Genomic DNA, 13382 nt, shown 5'->3' on the forward strand with positions numbered 1-13382 from the left:
TATGAATGTGCCATTATGCTATGCGTATGTAGCTATATGTGTATATATATATATATATATATATATATATATATATATATATATATACATGGTGTCCCGAAACTCATAATCAATCTTTCAAAGACAGATTCCTGAGATCATGTGAAGACGATTTTTCCTCAACGAAAATGTCGAGGCACTAATAATTTTCGAATTATAAGTGATTGAAAATAAGGGGTTTTTCGTAAACTAAGTTTTGTAGAAATAAAATATTAACAAAACCACATTCTTCAATTAATTTTAAATAGAGTTTACTTTAGTTAAGTTTTAATTTAAGGCTTAATTGCAAAAATATATGATGACAAAAATTGGGAACATGCAAAAAATGATGGCCTTTATCGACATTTTCGCTGAGGAAAAATCGTCTCCAAATGATCCCAGGAATCTGTCTTTAAAAGATTGATTATGAGTATTGGGACACCCTGTATATATATATATAATGTGTGTGATAAGAATGGGTCTGTTCTTTTCAGCTGCACTGCTGCACTAGTGCAATTAGTTAGAGTGAAAGAAAGTATGTTTGTCTCTTTCTAACTTATTGCACTAGTGCAGCAGTGCAGCTGAAAAGAACAGATCCCTTGTTTCATATATACAACTGTCAGCTGTTAGTTGCGTGCGATAGCCTTTCCTTGATCCCTACCAAAGGTTAGAAAATGATAATGGCTATGTACATAATCGGGTAAATGCGTGACTTGATATGAAGAAGAAAAAGTACAAGTCAATGTGGAACATATTTACTTAAATTACGACATACGAATGATACAAATACACTCGTCATGTATCATTTTGGAAAATTTAACTCGATATTTTACAGGCAAGTAAATTATATGTGAGATATATTCTCAATCAATAATTTGTTATGTGTATATTAATTAATTTTTACATGTTATAGGCATCAATTATCCTCGTATGCCCGAAAGTCTCATCAATCAGCTTCGCAGCTCGAGAAAGTCAGGATCAACAAAGTCAGTTCCCAAAACTCTTATAATTGTTGCTCAAAATATGTATAGCCATTTTGAAAACAAATTTATTTTGCAGATTCTGATAGCAAACAGAGGAGAAATAGCATGTCGCATAATAAAAACTGCTAAAAAACTTGGTGTAAAGACTGTGGCTGTATATAGCGAAGCGGACAGGAATTCTATGCATGTGGAACAAGCTGATGAAGCTTATTGCATTGGACCTGCTCAATCTAATCAGAGTTATTTACGGCAAGATAAGATTATATCAGTTGTTAAACAAGCCAAATGCCAAGCTGTCCATCCAGGATATGGATTTCTTTCAGAAAATACAGAATTTGCAGAGTTATGTCAACGGGAGAACATCATATTTATCGGTCCACCAGCCAGTGCTATTAGAGATATGGGTATAAAAAATACTTCAAAAGCTATTATGATGAAAGCTGGAGTTCCTATCATAGAAGGTAGGATATTCTTTTTTATTTTAAGTATACAGAAAATATTTTTAAAAAAATTCAATTTCAACATCCATGATTTGTTTGCAGGCTACCATGAAAAAGATCAGACAAGTGAAACATTATTGATAGAAGCCAGAAAGATTGGATTTCCATTAATGATCAAAGCTGTACGCGGTGGTGGTGGGAAAGGTATGAGAATTGCTCTGAAGGAATCTGACTTTATTGAAGCACTGGAATCTGCAAGAACTGAGTCTGAAAAAGCATTCGGGGATTCGGCAGTGCTCTTAGAAAAATATGTTGCTAAACCTAGGCATGTGGAAGTACAGATTTTTGCTGATAAATATGAAAATGCTGTTTATCTGTTTGAAAGAGATTGTTCTGTTCAAAGGAGGCATCAGAAAGTAATTGAGGAGGCGCCTGCTGTACGTTTATTAATTATCATTGTAGAGATATATAGAAAGATAGAGAATTGGAATTATTGTTGATTTATTTTACAGCCTAATATTTCCCAGAAGCTCAGGCAAGAATTGGGAGAAGCAGCTGTGCGTGCTGCTAAAGCTGTGGGATATGTGGGTGCTGGTACAGTGGAATTTATAATGGATCAAAATAGTCATAGTTTTCACTTTATGGAGATGAATACGCGTCTTCAAGTAGAGCATCCTGTCACCGAGGCAATTACTGGTTTGGATCTGGTTGAATGGCAAATGAAAATAGCCAGTGGCGAAGAACTTCCGCTTAAGCAAGAGCAAATCACTCTTAATGGCCATGCATTTGAAGCCAGAATTTATGCCGAGGTAACGATTTATATCTGTCTATCCGTTTTATATTAAAATAAATATAAAATATAACAAATATACAATTTTATTTATGATTGAATAGACATTATTGCTATAATATTACAGAATCCAAGAAATGGTTTCTTACCAGGAGCTGGTCAACTTTTATATTTAAAAACCCCTCAAATAACAGATAATGTTAGAGTTGAAACTGGAGTTCGACAAAATGATGAAGTGTCTGTGCATTATGATCCGATGATAGCGAAATTAGTGGTTTGGGGAAAAGGTAGAAACGAAGCTCTCAATGTACTTAGATCAAAGCTCAATGAATATAATGTAAGTAACAATTTCATAAATTGTAAATTCATAAAAGTATATAAATTATAAAAAAAAAAAAAATTATATATATATATATTTAAAAAATTATATATATATATATATATATATATAAAATTAAATCAGATAAAATAATTCTATTTTTATAGATTGCTGGCCTGGATACAAATATAGAATTTATCAAAGATCTTTGTGTTCACCCTAAATTTCAAAATGGCGAAGTACACACGGGATTTATCGAGGAAAACTTTGAACAACTATTTCCTAAATTACACGTACCTAATTCAATACTGATTCAAGCTGCTCTTGCTTGGATATTACATGAAGATGTAGATTCATTGAGTGCATCATTAGAAACAAAAGATCCCTTCAGTCCATTTGCCATGGAAACTGGACTCAGATTAAATCACACGTTAAATCATACATTTCATTTTAATGTCGGAAATGAAAATCATATAGTGGAAGTGAAATATCCGGAACCAGATTTGTATCTAATGAGAGTTAATAGATTAGGACCATGGAGAAAAGTGATTGGAACTTTGAAAAAAATAGATGATGTTTTAGAGCTATTTACGGAAATTGATGGAATAATCACTAAAGCACGGACAGTGAAACTCAATAATAAATTACACATATTTACTAAAGTAATTATTATAATATAGAATTTTTAATGAAATTAGAAACTCTAGATATTATATTATATACATAATTTTATAAAATTTATTTGTAGGATCATGAATGGCAATTGATTATTCCTACTCCTAAATTCGTGAATACACTTATGGGCCGAACAGAGCAAAATCCGTATACAGCACTAAGTCCAATGCCTGGATTAGTTGAAAAAATCTTTGTTAATAAAGGAGATGTAATAAAGAAGGGCGATTCATTACTTGTTATTGTTGCCATGAAAATGGAGGTAAATTAATTAAATTGTCTTATTAATATAATAATAATACATACACATAATATACATATGTATATCTAATATTTTTTCATTATAGTATATTATTAAAGCATGTACAAATGGAGTTGTTGAAGATGTACTGTGCTCTATAGGTGATAATGTTGCCAAAGATAAACTTCTTATCAAATTGACAGAAGCTAAAGTATAATATATACAACGTGATGTACAATAATCGTTAGTCTAATAATTGATACATATATTATTATACACATTATTATGTATGATATATTATTATTTGTATTTTTATAATGACTTATGAGGGAAAAGAAGAACAAAAATTAGCACAAAAATAATTATCATATTTGTTTATATTCTTGTAAATAAATTTTTAAATAAATTTTTATACATACACACAATATGTGTGCATGTGTTGTGTGCGCGCGCGCATATAGATGTATGGGAAATTTTTTTACACGGGAAAAAATGTATGCTACATAATCTCAAAGATTGAATATTTTTAATACAGGTGAAAGAAGAAAAAATAAATAAAATTGCAGTTTTTATAATTGTAATGTTTGAAGGAATTAATCAAATTTCAATCTTTAACATGTAATCTCAACCTTATCAAGTTTAATACAAGGCTTAAGATTTCCTTGCTTAAGAGTTAGGACTTTATATTCGATCTATCACATACGTAAAAAATATAAGGAAAGACAAAAATGTCCGGTTTATTTAAAAAAACTACAGTTCCGTATTTATTAAAAAAAACTACAATTCCATATATAACACTATATTTGTTATATTCACGCATTTTACGCATTCGCACTTTTACATGGTTCACTTCTCTATATCTATTTAAAAAATTAACAATTGTTTTTGAAGGGAAAAATTAATTTAAAAATTACTTTATTTTATTGTTTACTGCATTCATACTAATGCATGGTTTCAATTGTCTATATACTTAACTATTTTAATGATATATTTGTGAGAAGAATGTCTAAATTTAAAAATCGATGATTTTGCTAATTTATGATACAACGCGTTTATGGTATACTTGTAGTGTTTGTTTTTTCTTGAGCCTTGGTTATTAATAGAATTTATAAACCTACTACATATTTTTATGTTTAAAGGTAATAATAATGGCACATATAGTTTTATAATTTGCCAAAAGATCTTGTATGTAGTTTTTTAAATTTAAAATTTTGTTATGCATAAGCAGTTCATTTGTTTACATTTGTCATATTTTATTCACACAAATAATAAACAAAAAAATCACGATTTCTTAAACATAAAATCGAACTGCATCTTTCTGTTTTTTTTTTCAATTGTTATAAATTTTCAAAATATTACAATCGTCATTTCTAGTTTCAAAATCGATAGCCTGTTAATCTTGTCAGTCGCTACGATTTCCTCGATCTCACTTTGACCCAAAGTCCACCGTGCGCTCTGATTGTCATCCGAAACTTTGCTATCACTTTTTCCTTGCCAAGTATCGATTCTAATCGACATTTCCTTAGAACCGCACTGATTATCGATTTCATCTCGAGTGTGGCAAATTTATATCCTAATAAATTAAGAAGAGATATAGAACATATAGTATTTTTCTTTTTTGTCAAAAAAATTGATAAATTTATTGATATAGCAAAAGTATAGCAAATATATAGTATTTTTATTTTACGAATTATATATAGTATTTTTCTTTTTTGTCAAAAAAATTGATAAATTTATTGATATAGCAAAAGTAAATATATAGTATTTTTATTTTACGAATTATATTTTTTTCATTAGTCTGTAGTATATATTTAGATTTGTTCTTACCAATGCAATTACGAGGACCGGCACTGAAGGGTATATAGGCGTAGGGATGTCTTGTTTCAGAGTTTTCGAGACTAAAACGTTCCGGTTTAAAATCGTGAGGATTCGGAAAATGATGAGCCAAACGTTGTGTGCAATATGGTGCTATAAATACGCCGCAACCGGCTGGTATCACATGTTTTCCTAGATACCAATAAAATAAATATTTTTTTGATTTATAATTATTATTTCAAAAGCGATAATTGAGTCGTCATTTATTTCGAGATAACTTATTTTTACTTTATATATGATACAAAATTGTATTACGTACGATTATAATAATTTTTATTATTTTTATCAATTTTTTTTATAAATTACTGAATATCTATAAATTTTTAAATTGAAATAAAAAATATTTTGAAATTTTTATATAAATATTGTATCTTAAAATTTATTTTATATATTTTGAATAAAAAAGATAAATAATTATATCGTATATGATATAAAGTTATGTGATTAAATTTGGAAAATTTTCATTATATTTATCATAATGTAATGTATGTCATGTATAAATATATAAAATAATATATTGATTGAAATAATAACTGAAATCGATAAAAGTCGATCATAAAAAATCGAAATCCTATTCAAAAAATCTCACCTATTCTCACATCTTCTCCAAGTGTCCTGGCGAAAATCGGCACGCTAGGATACAATCTCAAGGATTCCTTGATACACATGTCCAAGCACTTCATATTTTTAAGATCTTGTATAGTAGGCGATCTCTCATCACTGCCAAAAATCTCGTCCAATTCCGCGATACATTTTTCCTGCCATATGGGATTATTCGCCAGCAGGAAAAGCGTCATCGCGGCAGCGGTGCCGACCGAGTCTTGGCCGGCTAGCATAAAGGTACAACATTCCTCGATGATATCCCGATCGGTGAAACAAGAATTCCTCTCGCTGATTTCGACCATGAACTCGAGTAGGGATATCTTCCTGCCTTCCGCGCTCATCGTTTCATCATCGATGACGAACGAATTGTTCTGCCGCAAGAGCTCGCGTTTCTCTTTCATTTTTCTGAAGCAAAAGTCAAGTAGATCTTTCTGCTGCTGTTCCTCCGATTTTCCAGCTGCCGTCAATCGATAGATCCAATCAATTAGTAACCACGGTCGTGCGAATCTGTACGGTATCATAACTTGACCCCTGTTTTACAAAAATATATCGATATTGTGATTTTTATCATCGTTTATTCATCGCAATATATAGAATGTATTCAACGAATCGACAAAAAGCGAAGGCCTTGGCAATAATTTAACATAAAGAGCGAATATACATGAAAATTCATGAAGCTATTGATACCTGAGTGGGTTTTTATACATTTAGATTAAGATAAATGTCTTTTAGAAATGTCTAAACTTTTTTAAAGATTGAAAATCAAATATTTTTTCAGTTGAATAATTCAATACTTTATTATGAAATTAATAGTCAAATAAATTCCTATACTTTACTTCCTAAATGGCGTGTCATCCTCGGCGTTGCTATTTCTCCGATCGACCTTCATACCCAAAATCGTCTCTGTAGGAAAATAATTGTTATTCAGAGAATATTTATCATCGGAACATCACCAGCTATGGAAACGCATGATAATGGAAATTTCAAGTGTACACGCAGTATCACTTTAAAGACATTTATTTTAGCGATACGCGAATATTGAGAGTCAACAAAGCCGTACGCGGTTATGCGCTGTTTAAATATTTCTCAGCTTTGTCTCATTCTTATGTTAATTAGCGTGCCCTCGCTATTCCATGGTTTGTAAAGAAGTGAGACGCTTTTAGCAATTACCGGCCATTCACAATCCGTATCGATTTCTACGACCAAACAAAATCACCGTGGTGAATCATCATCGTGCGTCCTATGTCTTTATCGCACGTCTTATGCGCTCGTTTACGTTAATGCATTTGTCGCGTGGCAATTTAATATAAGTGTAGATGCTATTAACCTTTTTATTATTTACTTTACACTCGCATTTCACAAAGTAGAAAATGTATTCGTGAATCGGCAAAGTTTTCTTCTAACTCAGTTTTGCAAGTCAAATATATCTCCTTCTTTCGAAATCTTCGAAAGAAGAAAAAAACCTAATGTTTTCACGTCTTAAGTAGGTCAATTAGCATTTCTGTGTGTCATATATCATTCTGTCATTTTGCAAATGAATCGAAATGGAAACTGCGATTTTAAGGAACGAGTAATCCTCTCTCTAATATCTTACGCAAGATATTTCATAATATTACAAAAATTTAGATTTTTTTAAGCATCATGAATAAAGATTTGTCATAAAAATAGAACTTTATCGATCCTTATAATCTTTAATTTTTTAGAAATATACATACCGGTCAATATGTCGTAAACTGAATTATTAATGAACACGGTGACATTCACGTCCTTTCCGTCTTTCTCTAGTAACTTTTCGATTAAATGATCGGCGCATTTGGCGAATGTTCCGGCGAATTCCTCGAGAATGTGAAGATGAAAGGCCGGCTGCAGGATTTTTCGATGTATCTTCCACTTGTCGACGTCCCGCGTGATCAAACCCTTACCCAGAAAATTATCGAGTAGCTTATAAAAGAATATCTTCCGCGTATGCTTCATGCTGCTCAGCACCACTTGAATGTCATCCGGCTCAACGAGCACGACGTACGGCAGAAGCGTTATCCATATCCGAAAAATGCGGCCGTAATTCTGCACCTCGTTTGTCATTCTTTGAATCACTAAAAAAAATTTTTTATCCGAGATAGAGTTCTCGATCGATTATATCTCGTTGCTATAAAATTGTTATAAATTTATCTTTTCATCATGAAATATTTGACAAACTAAAGTAAAAGTTTCTTTAGTTATGAGCCATTGCGATCTTTACTCAAGTGTAATCAACGTGAAAAGCTCTTCGAATAGCTCGATAAAATAGCATTGAATCTCTTTAACTAATTAATCAATACACAGTAAAAAATAAAATGTTAATTATAACATTTTTCACATGTCCAAGAAAGTCCATTCTAAATTTTAAGTTAAAATAACTCATTCGTCGTATATTATTTATTGACAAATTAAAAATGTTAAATAATTGACACAATACTTTACATTTATTTTTATTATCGTGACTTTAAGTGTAATGTAAAAATAACATACAAATTAATTAAAAATTACATGAAAAAATAGTTACAAAAAACTCGTAAGAAATGTTGAGGACGTTAATAATAATAATTATTTTAATTATATAATAATAATTATTTTAACTTAAATTATTTGTAGAAACATTTGATTTTAGTAAATTTGATTACTTTTGTATGTCAAAGTTCAAGATTATTTGAAGATTCACTTTAACTTTTTTTTAGAATGTTAAACTGATTTTGAGACATGTTGATTGTTTAGAATGATTATATTAATAATATTCCATTTCTAAGAGACATATACAAAGTGTTAAATTATGGAGTTGACATAACACATGAAAACGTTATAAAAATAATAACATATAGATTGTATGTTAATTTTACATCGAAGTACTAATTAAAACGTGGTAACACAAGGAAATTTTAACATATGGACGCACAATTTTTTACTGTGTATGTGCCGACCTCGATTTAATATGTATTATTACATGTTATATTTATGAATGGAAAATTACATTTAACTAGTTCATTCATCGGTAATATTTGTATAACATTCTATTTTATTGCTTTTATAATATTAATATATTTTATTACTTAGTTTTTATTTATTAAGTTTCTATTAAATCGGACTTTTGCATTAAAATATTAAGAAAACCTGTTTTTAAAATATTCAACAATTTTCAATATTTATGATATATGATAATATATTTATAATTTATTATATAATATACCCTGAATGATTAGATATTATTCGATAAAATTAGCCGGATTCTCGTATGTGTTTACATATGTACGCGCATCAAAATTCGAAATTGTCAATCAAACTTAATGAAAAGCAACACAGTTAAATTTAGTCCATTGGATCATTAGATCGATATATATTATTATAATAATCGGCGATCGTTTATCCTTGAGACGAGATTTCCTTGAGATTTCTGTGTTGCTCTATAACGATTTCAATCAATATAATGAATTCAATCACTCACGGTTTCCTTCGAGAACGGCATTCGCATTGCCAAGAATGGGCACCGTCTTTGGTCCATCAAGGGTGAAAATAAATTTGAGGATCCTGATGTAATTCCTCAATGTGTATATAACGTAGACGATAACTAGAAAAGCAAGATAGGTCCACATCTCGCCCGGTAAACGATTCAACTGGTATATAACAGAAAGACGTAATGTCAAACAACGAATTATACGATAAAAGCATAAGAGAGAAACAAAAATGTTTTCTTTACTTAACACTAAATGCTATTCATTATTCAATTTATTCCTTCGTATAATCTTTGTATCTTTAGAAACGACACAAAAACATTGTAATAAAATTTTGTTGTTTGTCACTTAAATCGAATGTGCTAAGAGGAAGTGCAAATGAAAAGGAAACCGATTATTTCGTAAGTGTGTTTGATTTAACTTTGCGGCTTATGATCTTTACAACACTGTTTTAATTTATCATTTGCATTATGCGCAACGCCAGATTTTTATTGAATTGATATTGATGTTAATTTCATGCTTCCTATTACAAAGATCAAATTGATGAAACTAAGAATTTTTAACTTATCTCTCTCTCACACACACACACACACATTATATATGTATATCCACATGCGTGTGTGTGTGTATATATGCATGCATGTGTGTGTGTGTGTGTGTGTGTGTGAAATAAGTTAAAAATGTTTAGTTTCATCAATTTGATATTTGCAACAGGAAGCCTGAGATCAACATCAATATTAATTCAATAAAATTTTGGCGTCTAAATTCTGCGAGTCTATAAATAAACTTAATGACTGTAGCATGATAAGTCTTATATAAAAAGATATTAATATAGATATAAATTTGCATTATGCTTGCGCATTAATTCGCGTTAATGGCATGGAAAATATTTGCACAGAAATTTTACAAATTACATGTATTTTGCAACATTAAATATTAGTTGATCATTTTGTAAAATATACAGTTAATAATATTTAAGATACACACAATACACTCTCTATGAGTATAAAATCATTAGAAAAATATTTATTATTTATTTAGATAGTTTTTAGTTTGTTTAGATAGATTTTTTTAGAGATTTATTTGGATATCATTTCTCCAACGATCTGGGTCATGAAACTTGCACTTAATCGTAAGACATGTTTGTTGCCTGAAATAAACACATACTTATAATCGTACATGCAAATAATATGCATCCGATCATTGAATAGCATTGATTCATCCAAATTTTACGAGGGACATTTACTTCATGGCATTAGTGATTCAGAATAGAACATCTGTTAATTGACGTATCGAAGCATGCGAAGTAGAGTGTGTCGCGAGCAATCGCGTATACCGATCGCATGACAATAAGTTTCATAACAAGAGTACAACTGAAAATATTAATCGAGAGGTTTATCCAATATGTATTTGTCAAACCCTTGAAATACTCATTACAATTATTTTTAGCCGACATGAGATATGAGAGAAATAAGATTTTTTTGAGAGAATTCTTTTCCGATTTGACACCTTTGCATCAAAATATTTGAGTAATTATATAATATTCCTTTAAAAAAATATAATAAAAAATATGATATAATATAATATAATATAATATATAAAATATAATAAAAAATATAATATTATTCAATAAATATTGTAATTTCTTATATGTGTTCCACAATAGAAGTTATATTGTAAAACATTTTAATACTATATTTTAACTTGATTATTATAATATTTTCTCTTATGATATAAAACAACGAAAAAAATTAATATTGTAGATAATATATCATTTATAAAAATAAATAGCATCAACAGTATTGTTTGAGCTTATGTAATATCGCAATAAATATATTTAAGATGATTTACGATAGTCAGAAACGAAATTAAAAAACATTGAAATTTGTGAAAACAACAAGTTTGCTGTAGACACGAAAAAGAAACAATTACTTACAAATTGAAGAAAGTGTAATATATTCCGGAAACAAATATTATATAATATCCAAAGGTTCTTGACAACATCAGTTAACCAACTCGCGTATCTTTGTGATGCCTGCGTATTTATATGACTGAGAGAAAATGCAACTTCCCTCCCCCATCGAAAAATGCGTGAAGTGTCATGTGTCGCGTACATTCTTCATAATTTAATATTTAAATTTCTTTCCAATGGGTTCACTCTTTCTCATAATTCTTATGAAGTATTGACTTTTTTTAGATAAACAACATTAAAATACGCGCGCTCTCATACTCTCTCGCCGACTAATTTACATTTTTTTTCTTATTCGAGATGTAATATATCAGCATGTGTATTTTCTGCGATTATATCTCGTATGTGACAAATATTACACAGTAGTCCTTGCTTAATTCTGGAAAGAAATAAGATTCTACGCAGTATATGCAAAACAAAGCGTGCGTGGAATCGACTTCAATTCGAACTTCACGTGCCGTTCATACGATAAATTTAATACAATTATTAACGACAAAAAAACGATACAAAAAGCGATAAAAAAAGATAAAAATAGCACGAACCCTGATAGTGGACGATGCATTTTACCTCAAGCAAATAACGCCATGAAGATGTCATTAATCCCTCGCGATCGTTAATTTTCGAAAGCTCAACGATAATATTATTAGATTCACGATTGAAACAATCGACCGACTAAACCTTGCCGCCTGCTCGCTAGTAGTTTATATATGAGAGATGTGTTAGGATGTCTTATAGCACCTGCTAAATAACACTTCACACTCAAATCACGTTTCGCTGATGCGTGTGCAGGCGTGCTTCTCAAACGTCCGGGACAGCTTCTGGGAGGCGATCACCAAAGAGGATGATGCATCCTTCTGCTCACGGTCATTATAGGGCAACACAGAAATCTCAAGGAATCTCGTTTCAAGGATAAACAATCGCCGATTATTTTAATAATCGTACAGATCAATCTCATCTGATTCAGTAGACTAAATTTAATATGTTGCTTTTCAAGTTTAAGTTTGATTTTAATTTCGAATTTTGCTACGCATATATATGTAAATATATACGAGAATTCGGCTAATTTTATCGAATAATATTTAATCATTCAGCATATATTATATAATGAATTATAAATATATTATCATATATCATAAATATTGAAAATTGTTGAATATTTTAGTAACAGGTTTTCTTAATATTTTAATAATAAAAAAATTTTAAATAAATATATAATTTGGAATTAACAATTCCATATTGTTTCTTAGAAACAACTATGTGTTTTCTTTACACCAATTAATTCCTCTCATTATTTTGTACATAAAAGTATCAAGGTAATCGAAAAATGAATATTTTACAAGATATTTTATGGTTTATGTAAAATTAAGAAATGATTTCAAGCCTCATAACTCGAAAAGTATTTCATGGAAAAATAATTTATTATAGTGTTTTGGAAAGTTCTCGAAGTAAGCTACAAGAACATGCAATGAGAAATAGGGGGTTCCATTTAAAAAAATGCACTTCCGGTCTGAATCGCCTATTTCCGGCCGAAACCAGAAGTTGAAAATATCAGCATTCGATAGAGCGCACTCGATTTATAAAAGAAAATGTTTTTTTATTTTCTTGAAATAACCACTTTTCTAGTTTTTAAATGAGTGGTACGGGTGATCTGAAACACCCTGTATAATAATATGCTCTTACATTATATTATTGTAACGTTATGAAATAATACATATAATACACAATTTTATAATATTGTATAGAGGTGATTTGCTTTATATTATTTGTTACTTTCACGTCAAATTACTGCAACAAACAGTATTTATGGGAATAGCAATTATAATTTAAATAGTAAACATAATAGACGATTAAGATTCAATCTAACATTATATATGTTTAACTACATCATAAAAAACTGGAGTCTAATAAAGATTAATGCTCTGTAATAAAAGTAAATTCTCTGACAATATTAAAATAAATATCGAGATTGAGATTCTTTTCAAGGGTGCAA

At 29.8% G+C, this 13382-nt stretch overlaps 2 protein-coding genes across 5 annotated transcripts; one reads left to right on the forward strand and one right to left on the reverse strand.

The window, feature by feature from the left end:
• Positions 1–632: 632 nt before the first annotated feature.
• LOC105252942 (methylcrotonoyl-CoA carboxylase subunit alpha, mitochondrial) lies at positions 633–4020 on the forward strand. The gene is made up of 9 exons (XM_011260629.3): positions 633–853; positions 932–1004; positions 1078–1462; positions 1544–1878; positions 1954–2250; positions 2359–2568; positions 2718–3212; positions 3299–3484; positions 3570–4020. Exons 1-9 carry the CDS (start codon positions 816–818, stop codon positions 3678–3680), a joined length of 2130 nt encoding a protein of 709 aa, XP_011258931.1. The 5' UTR covers positions 633–815; the 3' UTR covers positions 3681–4020.
• A 615-nt stretch (positions 4021–4635) lies between these two features.
• On the reverse strand, positions 4636–12150 carry LOC105252941 (probable cytochrome P450 4aa1). 4 transcript variants are annotated; one of them, XM_011260628.3, is made up of 7 exons: positions 12131–12150; positions 9417–9585; positions 7657–8034; positions 6778–6844; positions 5928–6472; positions 5291–5470; positions 4636–5036 (listed from the first exon to the last, which is right to left on the reverse strand). In XM_011260628.3, exons 2-7 carry the CDS (start codon positions 9562–9564, stop codon positions 4873–4875), a joined length of 1482 nt encoding a protein of 493 aa, XP_011258930.1. In that variant the 5' UTR covers positions 9565–9585; positions 12131–12150; the 3' UTR covers positions 4636–4872. The 4 variants fall into 4 exon arrangements, with proteins under 4 accessions (XP_011258930.1, XP_011258928.1, XP_011258929.1 ...); XM_011260626.3 differs by lacking the exon at positions 12131–12150 and adding an exon at positions 11960–12080; XM_011260627.3 differs by lacking the exon at positions 12131–12150 and adding an exon at positions 11935–12079.
• Between the last annotated feature and the right edge of the window lie 1232 nt (positions 12151–13382).

Source organism: Camponotus floridanus, unplaced genomic scaffold, assembly GCF_003227725.1.
Source record: "Camponotus floridanus strain SB8 unplaced genomic scaffold, Cflo_v7.5 scaffold14, whole genome shotgun sequence".
NCBI classification, from domain to species: domain Eukaryota; kingdom Metazoa; phylum Arthropoda; class Insecta; order Hymenoptera; family Formicidae; genus Camponotus; species Camponotus floridanus.